Consider the following 25,007-nt stretch of genomic DNA (forward strand, 5'->3'; position numbering starts at 1 on the left):
TACAACGCGTTTGAAATGGCTGAAATTTCAGTGAGTCAAAATATGACCTAAAAGATACTCCAGATCTTAGTAATGAGAGTATCGTCCCTATAGCTACTTGAAATTTTAGCAATGTTGATAAGTTTTCATAGCCAACAATTGTGTGTACTTGCTTCCTCCGCTGCAGTGTTGTTATGTTGATCCTTACATGCAGCAGAAAAGCCAATATGCAATGATCACAGACTGTGTGAATGCCCAATCTGCGGAAGATGAGCTAGCAATGAGCATCATGCTCACTATATGTAATAACTCGTAGAACTATAGTCGTACTTCTGTAGCTGCAGAACGTTCCTAGCATGTGGTGAATGCCCCAGATTAGGATACCATACACGATGCAACTAGCGAAAACTGCATGGTATAGCATAGCAAGTGTTCCATTCTCGAAAGCCCTCTCATTTTCCTGAAGAGACTTTTTACACACTCCAAGAATGTCTGGCTCCCATGTCAACTTTGAGTTGATGCAAAATTCAAGGAGGGTGACTGGTATTTGATTGTGATTTGTGCTGCCAAGAGTGCACATGCACATCACCTCTTACCTCGAACCCATACCTGGGTTCAAATCAAATTGCTTTATTTTTTTATAATTTGCACTCCAAACTGTTACCAATTCCAATTGGCCTAAATTAATTTTACCGAAGTGAAATATGCTAGTTTAGGCGGCAATAATTAAAAGGACAAGTAATATTAGGTAATCGTTTTCAAATTGCTTTCTTCTTCCTTGAATCCACTATAGTGTTTAAATGATAATATAATAATCATAATCAAGAATAACTTTCATCATAAATACGTTTTTGTAGATTGTTGCTTATGAACTAAAAGAAAAATAATCACAATTATTGGTTAAAATTATTATAGTATATACAAATATATTATGAACAATAAACGAGAACGTATAGCCTAATCGCTTTTTGTGGTTTAAATGCTCTTCACCAATCTAAATATTCCGTAATGAATTGTCATCTATACTATAAATAAAGGAAAGAACTGGCTTACACACGTATGGGATAGGAAAATTATGTTTGACGCATCATCACGTCTGAACTGATTAACTTGCATATAGATTCTTAATTAACCAAGGATAGTTATAGGTCTATTTTCAATTCTTCAAGATTCCATTACGTCAAATTTTCAGTTTGTCAAGTTTTCAAATGGACCCTTGCGGGCGGAGCACGGCAATCAATAATTTTGAAAACATAGGTCTGTAAAATGGATTAATAAATAATTATTATTATCCCCCCCTATTAAAATTTCTCTTCAGAAACCATCCCCAATATTGATACATCATATTCCCAAAGTTTCATGTCGTTATGTCAAGTAGTTTTCAAGTCTATAGGGAACAAACAAACACACAAACAGACATTCATTTTTATGTATATAGATTTACATTCGGCTCAAACAAAAGTCTCTCTAAAATGGAGGTAGAATGATAAGGTTGACAAATTTCAGTTCTGTTGTTTCAACATTTTTTTTCAAATCACTATCAAAAATTTCATGTAGTAACCAACTATTGTGTTTGAGACACTTCTGGCGCTATCATAGTTTCACCACTATTCTGTTCCACAGTCCTATCTCTTGCAGTCGTTAACTATATCTATAATAAAGTAAAAGGCTTATACATGTACGGGATAGGAAAATTATGTTTGACGCATCATCACGTCCAAGCTACTAGACTGAAACTAACTTGAAATCTTGCATGTAGATTCTTAATTAACCAAGGATGGTTATAGGCCTATTTTCAATTCTTTAAAATTTCATCACGTCAAGTTTTCAGTTTGTCAAGTTTCAAAATAGATCCTTGCGGAGCACGGGTTTCTGCTAGTATTATATAGATTGATGTGTAGTTTTCTTTTAACAAAAACACACTTAATCGGTAAACTGACGTATGAAACATACTGGTACATAAGGAAATATTAGTTTTTATGAATAGGGGCTGTGGTCGAATTTGGTTTAGACAAAAATATTATATTTTTATAAACTATAAATAATGTAATATTAATTGATGATAAATTAACTGGCAATAAATGAATTTGATTTGATTTTGAGTCCCAAGAATATTGACTTTTAATAGTCTCTACTCACCAGAAATACGGTTAGACCAGCAACATTTCATTGTACTGGAAAATGCTTATAATGAATTTCGTTGTGTTATTTCAAGTGCCAATCAAAAGTTCAAGTATTTTATCAAATTTACCTTCACTTTGTCCTTGAATTTTGTTGCTTGCAATCATGTTTACATAAAAATCGAGTACTGCACTCTTGAATTGATGATCAAACTGTTATAGATTATACATATATTCGTTAATATGACGTCATTCATGGGCTTTAATTCATGCTGATCTTCAGCAATACTTTGTTGTCTTCCGAGGCTTGTTTATCAAAGTTGAAAGTCACTTTTTCCAAGAGTTGAATCCACACCGGTACTGTAATTATAATGTATTCGAAAAATTGTGTTGACAATTACATGAATAATATTGGTTCTTGTTTAATATGTGGTAAGTTCCGATAACCACTTCACATTTTCATTGCTTCAAGTTTACTTGGACAGATTTACCAATGATTTAACAATTTCTGCTATAATATTGTGCGAAACTTTCATGTTACCTTGTTCTGTTTTACTGTTGCTTTTTTAATTTATAATTATTATTAGGTTAGCTGAAAAAATGAATCCAGTATAATTCACATGCTAGTTCCATGAATTATCATACTGTTCAAAATATCAAATATTGGTAGGTTCAGCGAGCTACAACTGTTATAGTATAATTATCAAAATGGAAAGTCCTATAATTTTTCTAAAAAGTAATTATGTGTAGTGTAATGCAGTAGTTGCACACAGAAGTATGTAATTGAATATTTTGCTGATTTGGATTCACAAAAATACTCCCTAGTAGTTTATCAGTACTTACTTCTCATTGATTCACAGATGATCTTTGGAGTTTTTGTTTGATTCTTATTAATTGTGTTTTAGTTAGAGAAATGACTGGAATGAGCACTGGCGCACCGACCTCGGCGGACGCTTGTCTGAGTATTGTGCACAGCTTGATGTGCCACAGACAGGGAGGTGAATCCGAAGGATTTGCAAAACGCGCCATCGAGAGTCTAGTCAAGAAGCTCAAGGTTTGTTTCATATTCTTTTCTTTGTAAAAATTATCGTTTCGTACATTCACATTCTTATGTTAGAGCTGTTACATGTGTATGTCTTGTTTTGACTTACAATTATATAAATGTATAGTTCATTTCAAGAAGAAGAAGAAGGAGAATTTCTTCAGTCAGCTCCAAGTGAATCAATATTGTATAATACAATCTGTTCCTGTGTAACTTCCTCCTTTTTTTTAGAATGATTCACTTTCTTGGAGCAATTCACTTCTACGCAAAGAATTTGATTTTTTTCATGTTGAATTGAAATTCGTCAACGAGAAAACCATGGGTATGATACATGGAAATTAACACGGCAAAATAAATTAATTTTACATTATCAGGTATTTTTGACTTTTAATTGGTTCTAAAATGTGTATCTTTGCAAACAACCATTCATGAGTATTCCTCTCCAACAGGAAAAGAGAGATGAACTGGATAGCTTGATCACAGCAATTACAACCAATGGCTCACATCATAGTAAATGCGTTACTATTCAGAGGACTTTGGATGGCAGGTTACAGGTATGCTCTTCATATTTAGTTCACCCCTCCCCCTCTATTATACTTATATAAAAACTAAATATTTTATAATTTTAGAATGGGCATAAAAATCATTAATGAAAAAAACTAATATTATTCTTATGCTGAGCTTCTTTTTATGCAATGTTCTTTAATCTATCACTTAGATTCGACTTCATTTCTTGGAAGAAATGATGATATTCTAAATATTATTAAAACAATATTCAATTAATAATGTTTGAACAATATTCTTTTAAACGGTCGGTCACGGAACTCTTCCTGTTGTTTATAGCACCAAAAACACGGTAAACTATTTTCAATGAATAATTGAAAATTCAAATCGAGTATGTGTTCTCAAGATGTTTTATTTAATCAAATAAATTCCATAATTAACATATTCCAATACTTGAGATAAAGATGCCTTATGCATATATTAATCTATACGAAACTTGAATTTTATATAATATTTTTCACAGGTCCTGTATTAAAACTGAATTATTGAATTTGAAATCAGATATTACATGACGTTTTCTATTGAATAATATCATAGTGAACTCTAGTGTTGGATTCGAATTCATTACATAGAATTTGACATTGTTTTGGAACAGGTCGCTGGTAGGAAAGGATTTCCACACGTGATCTATGCCAGAATCTGGCGATGGCCGGATCTCCATAAAAACGAATTGAAGCATGTGAAATACTGTCAATTCGCTTTCGATCTCAAATGTGATTCAGTTTGTGTCAACCCTTATCATTATGAGAGGGTTGTTTCTCCTGGAATTGGTAATTATACTCATCACTACACTTTTTCCATATCTTTACTAGCAATACTTTTGTAAAATTTTGCCAGCCTATGATAGATTACATTCTGATGATATAGATTCTTTGAAAACTATATGAAGTATATAACAAACTATATAACAAGTACAATATTCAGAAAAGAAGAATCTGTTGTGGCCCAAACTTCTTCTATTTCTCAATTTTATCTCAAATAGTTCAAATATTGTTGGTTTATGGGTACTTGCACACACACCGATTTTGGACGGCCGGTTTTTTACCGGCCAAATTCCAATAGTGACGCGCAGGCGAGAACGGGACCTGGCACACACGCCGACCGCTGATCGGCGCCGGTAAAATGCCGATGAGCAGCCGGCCACTGCCACTGCGTACCACCGGTGCCGGCGATACAGTGGCGCCCGTGAGTAAATACAACTTTGCACACACACCGATTTTTCCCCGATCGTCCTTGCCTCGCTACACCATCCTCCATTCCAGTCGACTGCTCTGCTCTTTTGATAGTCCGAGGTAATTACGTTTGAAATGGGTGACATAGATAATGATATCCTTATATCGTTAGTGGAAGCAAGACCGGTATTGTGGGATAAGACTTTGGAAACATAAACCGGAATCTCACCAGGGATGCAAGGAGAGAAGTTTGCTACACTCTCAAAAATTATTTTGAGGATCTAGAGGATACAGGAAAAAACGCATTTGGTAAGTAGTTTCCTTTATTTTACATTTTATTCGTCCTAATCACTTTTCACCATTCATATGGCTAGAATATTAAACAAAAACCTGAAACAGGGTATCTTCCCAGACGGGTTTAAAATAGCTAGAGTATTTCTACTCTACAAAAATGGCGACAAATCTCAAAAAAATAACTATAGACCCATTTCCCTTTTAAGCATCTTTTCAAAACATAGAAGCCATAAATCATTCTAATTACCAATAATTTATTATCAAATAAAGATTTCGTAATCTGCACTTATTGTGAATATACCATTACTAGAATATTGTCATAATCAGGCGGTAAAAAATCGGCCGTCCAAAATCGGTGTGTGTGCAAGTAGCCTATGTTATGACCATATTAGTTCTTATGACAGATGATAAATCTTTAAATTAGAATTCAGAATATATCGCATGATGTATAGTATCGCACTAATGAATACCAGACCTCATTCTAGCAATGCACCACATACACTATTCAATCCAACGTCGTGCTGCACCCTTCAGCATAGGAAATGTCCAAGTTTTTTAAAAGAATTATCCTAAAATCCTTGGATCTTGTTACATTTTGGAGGTTCTGGGAACACGGTAAATTGCGACTAGCGGTAAAAAGGTCCGTATCCCAAGGGAACTATTTTGATAGTAAATGTTCCAAAATCCAGTTGTGCAATGATATAATAATATTGCTTTGTTGTAGATCTGTCCGGGCTGAGCTTACAATGTCCGAGTCGTATGGTGAAAGATGAGTACTCGGCGGGAGTGGGCCAAGGTGGTCAAGGCCAGGGTCCACCGGGGTCGTCGAGCTCGAGCACCATGGACGTGGAAGGAGAAACTGGCACCATTCAACATCACCCTCCTCAGTACTCCATGTCACCATTGTCTGGTAAGACCATCATTCAAAATAATTAAAACTTTTCTTCACTGTGATGCTTCTTTATAATATTTTCTCACTTTTACAGTTTGCGGCTTTGCTTATGACTTATTATAAAATTGAAATGAATATATTCTTTATCAGGTGGACTTCAATCTTCTCTCCCACTCAATCCCAATATTTACTATTAAAAATTCATACTCATTCGATATTCTACACTACAACAATCATCTTAAACACGCAATACAGCCAAACAAATATTTATTGAATGATAACAAAAATTAATAATACATAATAGCAAAAAGGTAATGAATTTTCAACTATTTCTATTCCATGCTTCTGTGCATCTCTTTAGTGTAGTCACGGTAATTTTTCTGGGTACTCACTGTAAATCATACAGTTCAAAACCTGGATAATTCTTGAGAATTGTTGTGAAAGCTTTTGAATTCAGTTGAGTTTAACCTTTCATCTTGTAATAGGCTAATATGTTTCCAGTTTTACATTTAATTCAGAAATAAAATGTATTGAAAGTAATAAACTTCCACTTTTGATTCCTATTACGAAACTTTTAATCCCACATTGAGTATAAACCCTAAAATTCTATTTTAAAGTACATTTCTTTAGAGAAGTTATTAATAAATGATAGGTTCTTCATTTAGGTGAATAATGTTGGAAATTAGTTAGGCAGAACTTGATGGCTCATGTTCAAAAAGGAATAATTGTTGTTTCATTACAGTATTATAAGAAATATAGCAGTTGCATGCTCAATTCAGTTTGAGTTCATAATATCTTGAATGATATGAATTAGAAAAATGTTCTATTCAGCATTGTTTTTATAGTATTCTTAAAGATCTTCTGATTCTTCTTCCTATGCTTTTTAAATAGAATGACGTCGTTCTGAAATATTCCAGTCTTCAGCATGAGTATTCCATATTTCTATTGTTATTACTTATTACTTTGTATTTTTGCAAGAAATTATTTCAAATTCAACCAACTTGTCGATCTTACAAATCTCAAGAATATAATCATGAAAATACTGAAGTCAAGTGAATTTTCAAAAGTATTTAAAATTTATTCTAACGCTGTGGTCTTTATACACAAAATACATCTGCTTCTTGTATTTTGTAGGCTCTAGCACGGTATATAGAATAATATTTTCATCTAAATACCGTGTACTCTTGTACAGCTCTTCTAGCTGTCCATACTAACTTAATTCGGTTTTAGCGCTTTTATTCTGATCCTTAATTATGAAATTACAGTATTTTATTCTCTTGGTCCACCATCAACTTACCTCCGCGGCGGTCATACTTTTTAGTTCCAAATTGTTATGTCTCAATTTTCATTGATAATCCAACTTAAGAAGCTTATTATTTATTTAATCCAAAAAAATTTAGTTTACATTTTCGCTTGTTAGCTAAGTGGTTTTTTATTCTTGCTTGTATTTCTTCATAATAATTAATCATTACACTATACGAATTCGGCCTTGTGTTTTTAGTCTTCTATTAGAATGCAATCTTTAAAATTTATTTCCATTCACACAATATCGCCTACAATTCCATTTATATTTTGGTTCGATTGTCGAATGATATTGTAATTTTACTCGCTTGTATAGTTTTTGCTCTAATTATAAATTTTAATTTATATTTGGAACGACTTTCAGGCTATTTGATTATATTCTTATTTGGTTGCATTCATTACCTATTTATATTATTACTTGAGTCTTATTTCATAAATCAATTTCCAATGATACGGTATTTTACTTTTATTTAATGCTCTTGCATTGTTAGTCTTATCTTTATATTTTTATTCAATATATTATTTAGTATACAGTATCAATCTTATTTTATAATTAAATTATTTTATTTGGTTCTATTCTGACTACTGTATTGATACTCTTGGAATATCATTTCAACTTATCATTATAAAAATTTTTTTGTTTCAATTTCTACTTGGATCGCTATGTTTGTTTTGTTGATTGGCGATTATTTAGCAATTGTTGTTTGGCGTGGCTGTTAGTAGTTGTTACTTTGCATGTTGTTGCCTGATGTGAAGGCGGTGACAGTGGCAGCGGTGTGTTCTCGCCCAAGATGGAGTCGCACCCCCCGCCACCTCCCAGCAACCCCCTCGAGCCCCATCAGAGGTCGCCCTGGATCATGTCGCATCTGCCTCCGCCACCTCCCCATCACAGTCAGTATCACCACGCAAGTATACAATACCAATCACTAATCACTCATTTATTTTATTGCTTTGGCTGCATTCATTGAATGGGAAGTATTGATATTATTCATAAATAATTATCAATTTAAATTTATTTGTTTCAATACACAGTCTCAATAAATACAATTCACATTATATTTTAATCCCTCTAGCTTTTAGCTATTTGAGGGATATTAAAAAAATACAATTCCCATTTACTAGGTTGCAATAACTTACATAAACAAATATATTTAATTAATTTTTCATGTTTACAATTTTGTGTTTCTTGAATGGTTCCAAATTTTCTTAAATAACTCAATATTATATCGTTACAAGTGGTAAATGAGTGGAATATTTATAATCAATTTATTGATTCAAGCCATCTAAATTCAAAATTTATAGTTTTCATGTTTATTTTGGACTAAAACTTTTCAATAATTGTACAATCATGTGAAATTCTAACCTTATCTTGGACTTTGTCACCTATAAATTTGGAAGAATAATAGCACAATATTCTACCTTATTATTTTATCTACCAATGTTATTACATTAGTGTCATTTGCATTGTAAATTAGTAAATAAATATGACAAAATGACAAATATGAATATATAATATATTGAATGAATATTATTAACAAAGTAAAAGGAAAATTCATAAATAATAATAACTTATAATAAATATAAAACCTTATCATATATACCTATTGAATGATCGCTAGTCTGACTAAACTATTGTGAGCTTCAATTTTTACTGTAAAATCCAACAATATGTCTCAATCATCAATTATTGTAATGAAAAATAATTTCAATTTTGTTTTAACTTCACCTTTTCTTTGCAAATTTCGAAATTCCAGAGGCAATGAGTCCACAATGTATGGAATTCTGCATTATGGAGCTCTTTTACCATAGTTATTGTTGAATTTGTGGGTTTTATACATTTAGTTTCTCATTCCATAGTTTATTGCATTTGTTTTTAATCGTTGAATACTGTCAGAGTAGTGTATTTAACATGAGAGGGTGATGTTCTCTACCTCATAGGGGGTACTCATAGCCCCCAACATACTTATGAGGAATTAGGAGGATTTATGTAACACACGTTTTGGGTGGACTCCTAATCACCTGGGTGTATTTTCTCTTTACTGGTGAAATTATTTAATTTCGTGTTGAGAGTGAGCTGCAGAAGTCCACAGACAGATTATGTGGATGAAGACAAATGCACAATCAACAGACAGAGCAAAATCCAATTCTAAGGATATGGTTGGAAAGAGGAAGAAATCTCCAATAAGATGCATATAATTTGTTCCTTTGAACTTTTTATGAGCGTTCAACCTGTTTGAAATTTGGGTTTGAACTCGAAAAATGTTACTTTTTAACTTTGAGCGCTCATAAAAAGTTGAAACAAAGGAAAAAAATTATGTGTATCTTATTGGAAATTTCTCCCTCTTTCCAACCATATCCTCAGAATTATATCTTGACTGATGGTTTTCTAGTTATTGAGGTTTATTTAAAAATATAGAAAAACCTTTGAAACTGAAATCGTTATGAGAAAATTTTACTGGACATTTTTTGTTAAAAACTGTCATGTTGAATCTATGATATTCGGCTGTTACACCTTTCTTGAGACAACCCGTATATTTTACTGTAGGCCTAATAATTTGAATATGTATTTGTAAGTCTTCCAATTTTACAAAATTATTATCTTGAGTTATTAATTGCACAAAGCTAGTGCAAAGCTTGAATGAAGACAGTTTCTTAAATGAAGACATAGTTATATAATTACATTTTTTTCAATAATAGTAATTAGAATTAACTATGATTCTATGAATTATTGAAATATGAGTCACGTTTCTTATAAAAATTTAAAAAATATAAAAAATCTTGTCCCTTGAAGAACGTTATCTACTGGATCCACTGATTTATTCATTCATTTTACTTTTGATCCTACACCAATAATATAAAATAATTGGGATTGGAATTACAGGCTCAGCCCAAAAAGGTTACTTCCCAAATCTTGATGAAAATAGTTCTGAAAAGTAGGTTATTTTTTTACTTAATCACTTGAGTCCAATTCCTGATTCAAAAATACAGAACTGAAAATTTTTAATGTATGAAATTTTGAAGGTATGAAAACATAATCGAATTGGAATATTGCACACAGTTATCAAGTTGATAACATCTGGTTACGAAAATATTAACAGAATGAAAAATATTCTTTAATTTGTTGGCATGTTTTAGGAACAGCAAGCATGACAGCCGCTTCAGGTTCAACATCACAGCCTCAGTCGTCATCGGTGACTCCGCTGGTGTCGCCCACTCAGTCCTCGAACCAGGCGCCCAATCAGGTTCCGGTGCAGGTGCAGGTTCCGGTTCAGGTGCAGGTTCCGGTGCAGTCAGTGCCCACTGTGTCCTCCACCTCGTTCTACACGCAGGCCACTCAGGACTCTCTGTCGCAGACTGACAACAGTCTATGTGAGTCCAACGACCTAACAATATAGTATGTTTACAGTATGTAAACACGGGTATGTTCTGTCCCAAAAATTTTAACTTTAGGCGCTCATATCTCAAAAAGTAATGATCGGAAGAAAAATGTTTTCCTGAGAAAACTTTTTCATTTTGATAGCTTGATGATTACGAATCGAAAAAATTTGAAAAATATCACCAGTAGAAAGTTTATTTTTAGCCTTAACCCCACAACGTTTGAAATTTATATAGTATTGAAGGAATTATTCTATCTATAAAGAAATACATAATATCTATCAATTATACAAATTTATGTTGAAATAAAAAAAATAGCCTACATACAAGAATTGTAAAACTGCAATAGCCTTTTATGTATTAAGAGCGTAATGCACGACTTTATAAAGAAGCATTACGCGCGAATTACATTCAAAAATTTTTTTACAACTGCACAAAACTGTTAAATTACTTGTATCTGGCGGAGTTAATAATAATTCGTCTTCACTGATATCCATTATCCATCATGGCTGCAGAACCGGTACACCGTACAATTACCGACTTTTTAGGTTAAGATCTGACCTACTTTTGGCGAGCTGCTTAACATCAGCTGATTAGCGAGCGTAAAGAAACTCTTTTGCGCATGCGCGAATGATTAGCGAGCGTAAAGTCTACTGCGCATGCGCAGATGGTTAGCGAGCGAAAAAGTAGATTCTCCTCAGAAATAAGCTGTTTTACGAGGAGAATTGAGTATGTAAATTCTTTTTTCACGCGCAGTTCAGAAAAAAAAATAATTTCAGTGAATATATGATAGAACAGTGGGTCAAGTGGAAGAAGGGGCTCATATGCTTCAACTCAACAACATTTTATAATTAATAAATTATTGATTGGAGGAATTATGTTATCTATCTATTATACCAATTTATGTTGAACTTTATTGTTAGAAGAAGGCTACGTAAATCTACAAGGGATTTATTTATTAGCAAGTTGTGTCCTGTAGAAGTTTATTATTGGTACACCTGCTACATCATTAGCATAAAACACCCGAGTCGACTCTTTCTTTAATACTAACTTGTCTGTATATTAGTAAGTGAAAATTACACTTTACTTGCCGTATTAAACTTCAATTTTCCACATTATTTATTAATTTTGTGCAAGTGTTGCTCTTATATGATGCACATAAGTCCATCAGAGCATAAAGCAACGAATCACCAACATACGAAATATTTGAATGTACTTCATACATTTATGTTACTGTACAAAAGCGATCTCGATATGGTATTGCTTCAGAGAGTGAGATCAGTTGACATTGGATGGGAAAAGAAATGGGCAATAATATTTAGCCTAGAGTTGAATGAAATAAAATCGTTTATTCAAATTGATAAATTTTGTGAAGAAATTTCGAGTGATGCCCCATTTTTATTCTTTATTCAACCGTTCTGAATCCTTAATTTTCAGTATATTAATTTTTAGACATGAATCTGTGTGATTGAATGTAGGCCTAACCCAATATTGAACTGTTTCAATCTAAATTAAGGAAGAAAGTTAGTTGAGGGTTCCCTGTTTTTCTTCTTCCTGTCATTATAATGATAATGTGTTTGTAAATTGTGTCTTGTGTAATCCTTCATGTGTTAAAAGAGAAATTATAGGATATCATTCTTGTGCTCTTATAGTAAGTATTACTTGTAAATACATAAATATTATTTAATACATTTTTTTTATTAAGAACAATTTTGACGACACTACAGTCTACCTCAATTAGACTGATCAAAACGAATTATCAACTCGCAGTTCGTCATGGATAGTGAAATAGAAAGTATTTTAATTGGGCTACTTGAATGTTTAATTATTATAGGAAATTCCTTTCGACACTTGAAAATGGCATAAGTGCTCGTAGCTAGTTTATCCATTTATTTATAGATACAACAGATATAACCCCATTTCATCTCATTCACAAATCAACATACAAAAATTTATTTTAAATAAAAATAGTTGTCTATATAAGAATATAATAAGAATGGTACTAGTTATTTTCTATATAGGTTATTGTTGCGTATGTTGCAGTGACAAGTACAGTGGTGCAGACGACACAGCAGCAGCAGCAGCAGATGCCGCAGGTGGCGCCACAGAGTGCGGTGTCTCCGCCACAGCAGAACGGTTTCAGCTCAGCCAGCCAGCAGCAGTCAGCTCAGTCGCCTCCCGCCTCTGTGGGGGCAGTGCCACCGCCGCAGCAGCCCCCACAGCCCCCGGCCCCCGACATCAGCCAGCAGACCACCTTCTCGCAGGCCACCTGGACCGGCTCCAACACGCTCACCTACACCCAGCGCATGCAGCCGCCCCACCACAATGCTTACTGTGAGTCCAACCGCTCATTATCCAAGCCTATTTATCTAGGTTCATTGATTTAACAGATCTCTTCTATCTAGGTTTTATTCATTTACCAGGTCTCCTTATCTAGGTCTATTGATTTTCTAGATTTCTTCTATTGATTTATTTAAACACGTTATAATGGCAGTAGAGAAAGATAGAAGAACCGTGTTGCTAATATACCTTGATTCTCTGCCTTGATACTGCCTTTTGTAGACGATAGCTGATACCAGTATATCTGATAATATAATTATCTGATATATCTGATACTGGTAATATCTGATTAAATATATCTTATGTTCATTGATTTACCAGGTCTCTTCTAGCTATGTTTATTGATTTACCAGGTCTCTTCATCTAGGTTTATTGCGTAAATCAAACGAAATAGAGATTGTAACGAAGTGTATGGGAAATGGCATCCTTTAAGAAATATATCTTATCAATTAAGTATATTATTTCAATAAGTTTAATCAGAACATTTTATCGATGGTAGATCAATTTCAGTTTTCCAACCTTTTTTTTGAAACAGTTGACTGAAAAACTTGAGATTTTGAGAAATTAATTTTAGCTTCCCAACTTGATTGAAAGTGCTTGTCTATAAAACTCGAGGTAGGCCACTTCTATTTTTTCACAAAAAAGTATTTCCTGAAATTACGACCAAGTTATAATTTTGTAATAACTGCCTAAAGAAAGGTCGCATTTGAATATCAAGAAAGTAAATTTGCAGTTTCTTTCAAAATCAAAACCGTTTGGCTCCATAATCCAATATTTTTAAATTTTAAATATTGTGAACCGTTTAAATCTGGTCGAAAGAAAATGTTTCTCTTTCAAGTGAAGCAACAGTTTCACATTATAAAAGAATGAAATATTTCTATTTTCATTTCTAGCAAAGGCAGTGTTTCGATTTTTGAAATTCCCTTTCATAAAATTGAAAACTCTTCTCGTATAACCAAATTAATTGAACAATATAAATTGTTTGGTCTTTCAGGGGGACATGGTGTGAGTTCAGAGGTATCCATGACCGGACTCTTATCCACCCAACCTGCTCCTGAATATTGGTGCTCAGTCGCATATTTCGAACTAGATACACAGGTAAGCTGACCTCAATGTCACTTGCTATCCGTTTCATTGTACGTTCGGATTTTAGTCGAAGAAGAAAAGTTTTGGACCTAGTCTGTTTTTTCTTTGCTAATGTATTATGATGATTCCATAAAAATAAATTTGTATACTAATAAGTTTGTTTTTTTGGTCCTTGAGAATTATTTCTTCAATATGTGATTATTTCCTATTTTAGTGATAATAATCTATGTTTGGTTTTGAAGCATCTAAATTCAAAAACCGGCTTTGTGAAAATAATTAAGGACTGAAAATTTTGTGAAGTGAACAACTACAAGACGTAATCGATTTCGGACTATGTGTAACCTTATCTAAATTTGGGAGAGGAATAGCACAATGTTACTTACCTTATTTTCTCTCTCCTTATCATTTTGATGATGTGATTATTGTATGAATCAATAAAGATAACGATATTTCTTTGATCAGGAATTCTTCTATTGTTTGGGAGATTAGAGAAAATAGTACTTGAACTAAGGGCTATCTACCCACCCAGTTTACCAATGGAATTATCTCAAACTATATTCCTTCAAACGTTGAGTGTCTGTCACACAAATTTCTAAGTTATAAATGGATTAATATAACTCACTATCATTGTCTTGAACTCTCATTATAATAATAGTATTTTATTCGCATTCCAAAGCCTCCCACTTGAGTTTCTCTATTCATAATTTTTTATTTTCTCATGTTCTTAATTTTTTCTTTTCACATTAAAATATCGTCTACTTCCTGTTTTCATTCCTTCTTCATCATTCGCCGTTTCCCTTCCTTGGTTTGTGATTTCTCTGTTTTTTTTCAAGTATGTGTTGATTATCTTCTATTCTCTTATATACAGGTTGGTGAAACATTCAAGGTGTCATCTTCATGTCCAAATGTGACAATTGATGGGTATGTCGACCCCTCGGGCGGCAACCGGTTCTGTTTGGGAGCTCTCAGTAACGTTCATCGGACAGAGCAGAGCGAAAAAGCCAGGTGTGTATTTTTCTGAATACATAAATAGATCTGAATAGTAAATAGATCTTGAGAAAATCCCATATTTCTTCAGTTGTTTATTATATATTTTTTCTTTAATATTGCATTCCATATAAACGATTATTGTCTTCAGTTTTATATTTTATACAGCAATACTTAAAAATTACAAATACCACCCCGACACATATAATGGCATTATGGTGGGATATCATAATTTGTATGTATAATAATTATGTATATGTTTTGTAAATGTTTTTTTCCAATTACATGCTTGGAGTAACTAAGAGTAATTTCAGTTCTCATTAATTCTTATACTTTACATTTGCATTTTTCCAGGCTATGATTTTCAATAATAACCATATATATATTTCCTATTTAAAATTTACTTTCTCATCTCATCCCCACAGTATTAAATACACGTGCCTCAAGATTTCTGTTGATTATCCGGATTCAAAAGCTATAGAAAGGACTCAAGGAAAACCGATTTTAACGATACTTATAAGAGAGATTGGTTCAATTGAAACTTCTATAAGGACAAATCCGCAACTTTTCTGGTCGTTTGTGAAAAGTAGAAGAAAGGGAAGTGGTGCCGAGGTACCTCAAGCTGTTTCATGGCAGGGTAATAGGTGTACTGGTGGTGCTGTTGTAGATGCTTTTGGTTCCTACTTCTCTTCCGTCTATCCTGATAATAATTCATCATATGATCCTGTTTCTATCCTAGACTGTAGAGGGATGAATGATGGCTTCGATGGGTGGGGCTTTACAGAGTTCTCTTTGGATGAAGTGTTAACAGCTATCAAAAATTTAAATGGCAAGAAGTCTGCAGGTCCTGAAGATATTCCAGCCTATATTATTAAAGGTTGCAGTGAAATTTCAGCTGAACCTTTGTTATACATTTTCAACTAAGCTATTAAATCATCAACCTTTCCAGATGCTTTGAAGATTGCGCGTGTGACTCCAATATTCAAGTCTGGCAGTAGAGAATATGTTGAGAATTATGGTCCTATCTCGATCATCAATGTGATAGCAAAGCTTTTTGAATTATTGTTGCACGGTCGGATTTTCTGGCTCACCTGGTCTGGAATAGCTGAAGCTCAGCATGGTTTTATGCCTGGTCGCTCGACTGTTTCCAATCTGATGCAATTTAGCCATGAGGTACATTCCGTGCTCGCTGATGGTGGTCGCATGGACGTTGTCTACAAGGACCTATCCAAGGCATTCGATACTGTTGATCATGACATACTTTTGGAAAACTTTATAGTAAGTTCGGCTTCTCTATCAAAGCAGTAAAATTCATGGCCAGCTATCTATTTAATCGTCAGCAATATGTTCAGTTGAGGTTTCATAAATCCAAACAGTATACATGTACAGCAGGAGTTCCTCAGGGATCAAACCTAGGACCTCTTCTGTTTCTTCTTCTAATAAATGATTTGCCCCAGTCAATAGAGTCCAGAATATTTCTTTATGCAGATGACGTAAAAATATTCAGACATATGGACATATGAAAGATGCAAATGACAAAGCTACTCTGCAGAAAGATATAAATAATCTGGCTCAATGGTGTCATTCTAATAAGCTCAAATTGAATATTAAAAAATGTTATGTAGTTAGTTACTCCAGAAAAACAGACCCATGTTTCATAGATAATAAGTATCCGATTTCCGGACAGGAATTGGAGATATGCAAAACAACAAAAGATCTTGGCATCATTTTTGATGAAGCTTTTAGATTTGATGTTCATATTGATCATGTCGTGAATAAAGCTTTCAAGATTCTGGGATTTGTGTGTAGGCAGTGTAGAGAGTTCAGAGATAGTGTCCCTGTTATTAGAGTGTACAGTGCTTTGGTGCGCAGTGGATTGGAGTATGGTTCAGTGATTTGGTCACCTTACCGGACCGGCACGGCTCACGACATTGAAAGAGTGCAGAACAGATTTCTGAGATACCTATACTGGATAAAATATAAAATTGTATGTCCATTTGATTTTTCTGTAACTGGTCTCAGAGAACAATTTCAATTACATTCGCTGGCTTCTAGAAGTGTACAGCCCATCCCTTTTATCATTGATTAATTTCCATGTTCCGCGATTGACAGCTAGATCTTGCAATACATTTTCAATTGCCTTCTGCAGAACGGACTACAGTTATTATGAACCAATTAAAAGGATGCAGCGCCTATTCAATGTGAGCTGTATCGGTCTGGATATATTTAATGGGTCGGTTGATTCGATTGTGCCCGCGTGTCGAACTAGGGTTGGTGCCTATGTGGTCGGTGACGCATCAGTTGTTTTGCCTGTCTCTTGATGGTAGTTTTTAATTGTTACAACATATATAGTATAAGATATTATATGATTTTTTCTCATTGGTATTTTTTTTCTCTTAACTGTGTTTCTTAGGAGTGGAACGAAATTCTGTTTTATTGTACTCTCATATTCATAAATCCTATTCTGTCTTATTTTTTAAATTAGTACTTATTTTTACTCATATTCTTAATATTTCCTATTGGTTTATTTGTTATTTTCAATCATTTTCAATTTTTCATTAACTTTTTTCTCTTGATAATAATGAAGAACTTTTTGATGTTAAATCGGGAACAGATTTGGGCTATAATGCCTGTTTTTCCCATACTTGTATGTATGTATTTTCTTTGTAAATAAAGAAATAAAAAACTGTTTCTTGAAACAACTTTCAAGTTGTTTTGATAATCAAATTACAAGAATTAACGAACGTATCATTGTTGTAAAATATCGCTCAAGATCTTGCAGACACCAAACGAAACTCACGACCGAGTCTCCTGGAAGTGACTGACCAGGACCTCTTATAAATACTACCGGACCTGAGCCTGGAAAAAAATGGCCGCTATAGGTGGTGGTCTTATAGGAATGTTAGAGAGCGTCTCAGTTTGTCGAAATTTCAGTTCGTCCAGTTCCCGTTTAAAATATCAATGCCGGCCACCACCTACGGCGGCCATTTTTTTTTTTTTTGCGCAGGTCCGGTATATAGGAAGTCGTGGACTGGCCCGATACGCCGACCACACCTGAGTGGGAGAAGAATAAGAAGAAGATCATTGTTGTAAAATGCTTGTTTGAGATACTATAATAAATAGATTTAAATACAATAATGTATTTAATTCTATATAAAATATAGATTTTGACTAGGCCTGATTTGCTGTGCAAAGGCTAAAAAAAAACTTTCTACTCGTGATATTTTTCAAAGTTTTTTGATTTGTATATCATTAAGCTATCAAAATGAAAAAGTTTTCTCAGGAAAACATTTTTTTTCGATCATTACTTTTTGAGATATGAGCGCTTAAAGTTTAAATTTTTGAGACAGAACATTTCAGATTCGGTAAGAGATAAATCCATGAAATGTTCTGTCACAAGAATTCAAACTCCAGGCGCTCATAATATCTCAAAAAGTAATGATCGGGAAAAAATGTTTTCCTGAGAAAACTTTTTCATTTTGATAGCTTAATGATATACAAATCGAAAAACTTTGAGAAATATCACCAGTAGAAAGTTTATTTTTAGCCTTTGCACAGCCTTAAATTTGAAAAGAAACAATTTTGGGCGAGAGTCCGTTGCACCTTCAGTACTTTTACATAAAATTATTGAATAATAATTTTAACTATTTATATTTTATTTGCATATTCAACTTGTAACTTTAACCGTGTTTTTTAGTGAAAACTGATGCTATATTGACTTGACCATACAGTGTTGATAAAGAAAGATAATTAATTTCATGTGTGTCATACAAGATTGTTATTTATGTTACATTTGTCATGTTATAGGATAGATTAGAAATATTATTGAAGATATTAAAGTATTGAAATATTATGTGGATTTTCAGACTGCACATTGGCAAAGGAGTGCAACTAGATCTAAGAGGGGAGGGAGACGTGTGGCTGAGATGTCTGAGCGATCACTCTGTCTTCGTTCAATCGTACTACTTGGATAGAGAAGCCGGTCGAGCACCCGGCGATGCAGTGCACAAAATATATCCAGTCGCCTACATCAAGGTAAACTTACCCTATGCTATAAGCATTCAATCTTGTCACCCAACTCAACAACATGCAAACTACCTTCGACACGGTCTTACTCTATCTTGATAGTTCGGATTAATTAATATGAATCAAAGTTATACTACAGAGAGATCGAGAAGTCGCGCACATGTGAATGAATTTTCCTGTAAATAGTAGTTTCCATGAATGCTGGCTTTTGCGAGATAGCATCATATGTAGTACCTACAACAAATCTAGAGATCATTCATTGAAAATGATTCTAGCCACATTAAGTCTATAGTGTTACTGAGTGTATTGCTTTGTAAGCATGTCGTTTTCTCAAGAGCAACTAGTTTTACCTTGAAGTGGGGTAAAAGTAGATTAAAGTGAGGTAAAGTAAACCCACTTACTGATTTGATTGATTTGATTATGTCATGTCAGAGGCCCTGAATTGGTCAGGTGAAAACTCTGACACCAGACCTGAGCTAGCCAGGTCACTCGGCATTATTAGTATTTATTATTAGAATAAAATGACTAAAGTGATGAAGTCTGGACAGTAGTTTCCACTTCACGCATGAACCACCCACCAGCATTGTGGTGGACACGTACGTGATGCTCCTGGCATCTAAATAGTTCAGACACATCCTGGAGACATTGGGTTTTTCGGACAACATTATTTATTTACAGTTACTATTCACAATGCAATTGATACAAATAGGCCCGGGAGCACAAAAGCCTGTTGAATTTCAATCATGATTAAATGCCACAAGAACCAATCAGATTAGGATTTCCAAAAAGAATATGTCTTCTCTGATTGGTTTATTTAATCACGATTTAAATTTAACAAGCTTTTGTGCAACTGGGGCTAAAAATAAAATACAGTAGATAAAAGAAATGAATTTACAATATTTACAAAAATATGAATGGAATAATATTGTTGTGATTGATGCAGGTGTTCGACTTGCGACAGTGTCACCGGCAGATGCAGCAGCAGGCGGCCACAGCTCAGGCGGCCGCCGCGGCCCAGGCAGCCGCAGTCGCCGGACAAATCCCAGGACCCAACTCAGTCGGCGGCATCGCTCCTGCCATCAGTCAGTTCATTCATCCAAATACAAATATCAGTATTAAGAGTGTAAAATGCGACTTTATTGCTTCAGCAAAACAGTTTTATTTTGCGAAATCGATGATGAAGTTCTATGGTCGAATTACATATAATTTTTCTCTCTCCACAACTGTAGTATGGTACTACAAATAATAAAGCTATTCATGTATTACGAGTGTAAAACGCAATTTTATTGCTTCAGCTGAATGGCTATGAATACACCTAAAGGTGAGTACAGATATACGCGCCTCAACACTCTCCGCACTCGCTCCGATCATGAACGTTACGGGAGATGTTAGTTCTTCTCGCGTTCCACTCTTGCTCCCTGGTCGATCATCAATCGATCTGCTCGAGTGACGTACGATTGCGGAGCAGAGCGAAAGTCTGTACGCATCTTAACAGTGTACTCAGATATTACACCTATTAGTGTAATAAAGCTCCACTAGATGTCGCGCGATAATTTTACGAAAGCATTGAAATGGAGAAGTTTTATGCTAGAATTGTATACCAGTTTCTTCTACAACTGTAGTATAGTACTACAAATAATATAGATATTTATCTATTAAGAGCGTAAAACGCAACGGTTATTGCTTCAGCAAAGCAGTTGTGGAGCAAACTGTCTCGATCGTATACTAAGAATACAAAAGAAGGCAGTACGAACAATCTTCCTAACAATGTAATTGAACATTGTAAGCCGCTATTTCTAAAAAAAAACAAAGTTTTTACAGTAATTTATCATTGTACATCTTTGAAATTATAATACTAGCATAAAACTCATATCCACCTCCAAGAAGCGACCAACATAGCTGCAACACATGGAATAGGACCAATATAAATATCCCTCGGCATTGACTTAATAAATTTAAAAACTCTGCAATTTGCACAAGATTACGGTTCTTCAACCTTCTCCCACTACATCTCAAATATAATCTTTGAGAGCAAACGATCATTTGTCTCGGAATTAAAAAAAAAAAATATTTGATTGTAAGGCCATATTATGCAGTATCAGAATACACAGAGGAATATACTCTTCAATATTTGATGTATCAGATTATTTATATTTGACAATTACATTTTTAAGATTTGACAATTCCCCGGTCTATTGACTGCGGCGAAGACCTAAAAAACTGAAACTGAACTACGTAGTGGAGCGCGATAATTTTGCGAAAGCAATAGAGATGTTTTACGCTCGAATTACATGATTAATAAAACAATTATTGTTTTCAACAACTGTAGTATGGGACTACAAAACTATAAATACAATACCAAAATAATTTCTTAATTTTAGCGAGAGAAAAAGTAAAAAACGCACTGCGTATGTACAGCGAGCATAAACTAGATTATCGGTTACCTAACCAAAAATCAGCTATTTTATGATGAGTTTTCAGTCCGTAAAGAAGTATTTTACGAGCCTTTAGTAGAAAAACATTGATCAAGTATTACAGTATTATTTCATAAATTTGCTCATTATTTGAAAATGTAATCACTAGCTTTTGACTAGCGGGTGCAGCTCAGTGGTCTGGAGTGTCTAAATTGCAGTCTGCTATTGCTACATCGGTCATGAGTCCGATTCCCATACTGTTTAATAATAATTATTTGTATCATCACTCTCCTCATTGCCCTTGTAGACGTGTTCCAAAGATAGAAATTACTGTACCTGAGATGTTTTAACTAGGTTCGGAGTAAAGTCGCTACTGAAAGCTATGCTCAAACTTTCAGCATAGGTGACAACATTGCTCAACGACTGCTAATCACACTAAAGTAGCATTTATTCCTTCAGTAAAACAATGGATTATCGCCGGGTTTTGGGCACTCTTGCTCTCCCACTCGGAATATCAAGTTACACCCAAAACTATATTATGTTATCACTTATAATTCGCTTACTGTTATCTGAATCTTATTTTGTAATTTTAATCACACATATTGTAATATTTATAGTCAATATATTACTACTTATTGAACTGTCCCCCAAACTCAGACGCATAGTCTTTCTTACTGGGGAAATTCCACTCAATCAATATGTTTTTTGTACTGCTTTATGTAAAAATGTAATTCTTATTTTGTTAAAGATCAAATATATGTACATGTATTGTTATGCCAAGTGGAAATAATCGAATTGAATTGAACTATCTTTTTCATACATTTTGCATTAGGAGAGAATGCATTTACGCACAGATGTGAGTTTAGCAAGCTAAGACCACCCTGTGTGGGACTCACAATTCCTGATCTGAGAGCCAACCATGCAGGAGGCATTTCAGACTGTCCACCATATCCATGTAAGGCTGGCCACTAACGGTAGAACATGTGTAGTGATGTAAAATTCCCGGGAATTTAAGATCGAGGAAATATTCCTAGGGAATTTAAGGGAAAATATTCCTAGGGAATTTAAGGGAAATATTCCCAAAAATCATAAATTCCCGGGAATTTTTGGGAACTTAAGGAAATTTATGATTTCTTTCATAAAAAATGACCGAAAAAGACGTTTTATGTTACACATGGTCTCAATCACCTGTTATACAACAGATTAATGTAAGAAATATAAGGATGAATAACTTATAAATTGTAGTAAGTTCAAAGAAAACAGTAATTTGAAGTTCATAGACTGAAAGGAGACATGAGCACTCAATAGATCATTCAATTGCACCATTATTATCATGCTACTTTCATGTCTTACAAGTTGAATAAGATTTTTTTACTTACTAATAAATGCCTGTAAATCAGGTATTCAAAGTCAACAAGGTATTGAGTGTAATTTAACTTTCATTGAATGATTTTATTCAATTTCTCCGCACAAAAATAATTGACCCCCTAAATAAAGATTAGAGTAAAATATAAATCTATAAATTAGAAATTATAAAATACAGAAAAATAGGCTTAACTAAAACAAGGATCATACTCGAGTTTAATTCAATATTAAAAAGAAAATAATTCCAAATCTCACAACCTTTCAAGAGTCGTTGAGGCTCACTTAGGTAATTTGTAATAAGATACTAGTCCAGGAAACGAATGCTCAAAAAGATATAGGGAAAAGATGAGGGAAAAGTTTGGAACCCAAATTTTGACCTCGCAGTCCTTTTAATGATAGTGAGGGGGTAAGCATATAAAAAGTCCTCACTCCTACACCCTCAACACTAAAACTGCTATAAAATTGATGGAATGCATAAAATGATGAAATAATAGATTAAATTGAAGAGAATTGAATGCTCTACAACTTGTCTTTTAAATACTCCTATAGTCCAGCCAATGAAAGATTATAGAGGGAAAATTTTTGGAGTAATCATATTGAAAGTCCTCACTCCTACCTCCTGTTTAAAAAAATTACATAGAGGGAACATTTTTGGAGTAATCTTATTGAAAGTCCTCACTCCTACCTCCTGTGTGAAAAAATTACATTTTTTCGATGCATTGTTGTAAAGTAATAAGCCCTGAAAGTGCAAAAAGTTGGAAGAATAACTGTCTTTTCAAAGAATTTATAAAGAATATTTATAACTAAAGAAGATATCACAAAACTCTACTGTACAAAACTTGTTGGAAATTTATCTAGCTTCATTTTTACTCAGTTAACCATGTCGCTGAAATGCATTGTTTCCCAGTTACATGCGTGTCAGCCAGAAATAAAAAAATGCAACTTTAAACTACCCTCATCCCTTAAGCTCAAGGAGTAGGGATGAGGACTTTTGATATGTTCACCTTCTAACTAGTTCAAACAAAGCTGCGAAGTCAAATATTGTGTTCCAAACATTCCCTCCCAATTTCCCTGGCAATTGAGCTATTGTTGTTGAACTGAAAATTTCACACTCAACACCATAACGACTGCAACAATAGTTGGGAGATGCGTAAAATAATGAGACCATAGAGGAATTGAATATAATATAATGCTCTATGAGCCCATGATTAGCGCGGTTTTTTCAATGAATCGTTAAAAAGTTATAAGGCCAAAAAGATGAAAAATTAGAGCCGGAAGGGTTTTTCTTCAAAATGTGATACCTTAGAGAGCTCATACCTAGAAAACTATGAGAGATATGGAAAAATGTTGGAAATGAAACTTGTAAGATAATTTGTGAGCTTAATATTATGATTGTGTTAGGCAAAAATTTCCGAAAGTCGCATATATTGTTAGAGATATATGCAAAAAACAAATTATGGCAAACCACCACCCCCCATCCCACCTTAGCACAGGGGGTAGGAGTGAGGACTTTTGATGTTTACTCCCTTACTACCCTTAAAAGAGCTACGGGGTCAAAAATTGTGTTCCAAAAATTTCCCTCTATAATCTTTCATTGACTACACGAGTATTTAAAAGACAGTGAGTGAGTGAGCAAAAACAGGCTCAAAGAATGATGATCTATTGATTATATCAATGTAAAATGTGGCTGAGCTTGATCAATATCAAATAGAATGATGATTTATTGATGTAAAATATGAGTGGGATTGATCAATTTTAATCATTTTTAGAACAATTTTAAAATTTCCTCGAAGTTCCCGTAAATCCCTTAAATTCCCAAAATTTCTTTGCCTCGGAAATATTGCCAAATCATAAGTTCCTTCCCACTGGGAATATTCCCGATCCACATCACTACATGTGTGATAAACATGCACGATACACAGTCGTTATGCATTGTTGTGTCATCACAGCTGTGATCACCATACTCGGAACTATACTAACAATAGGCTATCATTAGTAACCTCTCATCTATTCTCTGAGAGTAACTACTTCGCTAATTAATTTAATTTT

The 25,007-nt window shown here is 33.9% G+C and overlaps 2 protein-coding genes across 3 annotated transcripts in view; one reads left to right on the plus strand and one right to left on the minus strand.

Annotated features, from left to right (window-relative positions):
* The window catches only part of LOC111051882 (spindle pole body component 110), a 19,036-nt gene extending 16,840 nt beyond the window's left edge, over positions 1-2,196 (minus strand). Inside the window, exon 1 of the mRNA XM_039427257.1 lies at positions 2,119-2,196. The gene's annotated coding sequence lies outside the window, so the exon portion shown is untranslated. The remainder of the gene's footprint in view (positions 1-2,118) is intronic.
* A 172-nt stretch (positions 2,197-2,368) lies between these two features.
* The window catches only part of LOC111051884 (mothers against decapentaplegic homolog 4), a 41,660-nt gene continuing 19,021 nt past the window's right edge, over positions 2,369-25,007 (plus strand). The window contains exons 1-12 of one of the 2 annotated variants that reach the window (XM_022338463.2): positions 2,378-2,531; positions 3,005-3,153; positions 3,591-3,695; positions 4,301-4,475; positions 5,896-6,081; positions 8,122-8,256; positions 10,501-10,734; positions 12,784-13,074; positions 14,075-14,178; positions 15,035-15,171; positions 19,020-19,188; positions 20,123-20,261. In XM_022338463.2, coding sequence (XP_022194155.2) covers positions 2,471-2,531; positions 3,005-3,153; positions 3,591-3,695; positions 4,301-4,475; positions 5,896-6,081; positions 8,122-8,256; positions 10,501-10,734; positions 12,784-13,074; positions 14,075-14,178; positions 15,035-15,171; positions 19,020-19,188; positions 20,123-20,261 — 1,885 coding nt within the window. In that variant the 5' untranslated portion in view covers positions 2,378-2,470. Of the gene's footprint in view, positions 2,532-3,004; positions 3,154-3,590; positions 3,696-4,300; positions 4,476-5,895; positions 6,082-8,121; positions 8,257-10,500; positions 10,735-12,783; positions 13,075-14,074; positions 14,179-15,034; positions 15,172-19,019; positions 19,189-20,122; positions 20,262-25,007 lie in introns of both variants that reach the window. The other variant, XM_039427239.1, reaches the window with a different exon arrangement.

The sequence above is a fragment of the Nilaparvata lugens genome, chromosome 4, assembly GCF_014356525.2.
Source record: "Nilaparvata lugens isolate BPH chromosome 4, ASM1435652v1, whole genome shotgun sequence".
In the NCBI taxonomy this organism is placed as follows: Eukaryota; Metazoa; Arthropoda; class Insecta; order Hemiptera; family Delphacidae; genus Nilaparvata; species Nilaparvata lugens.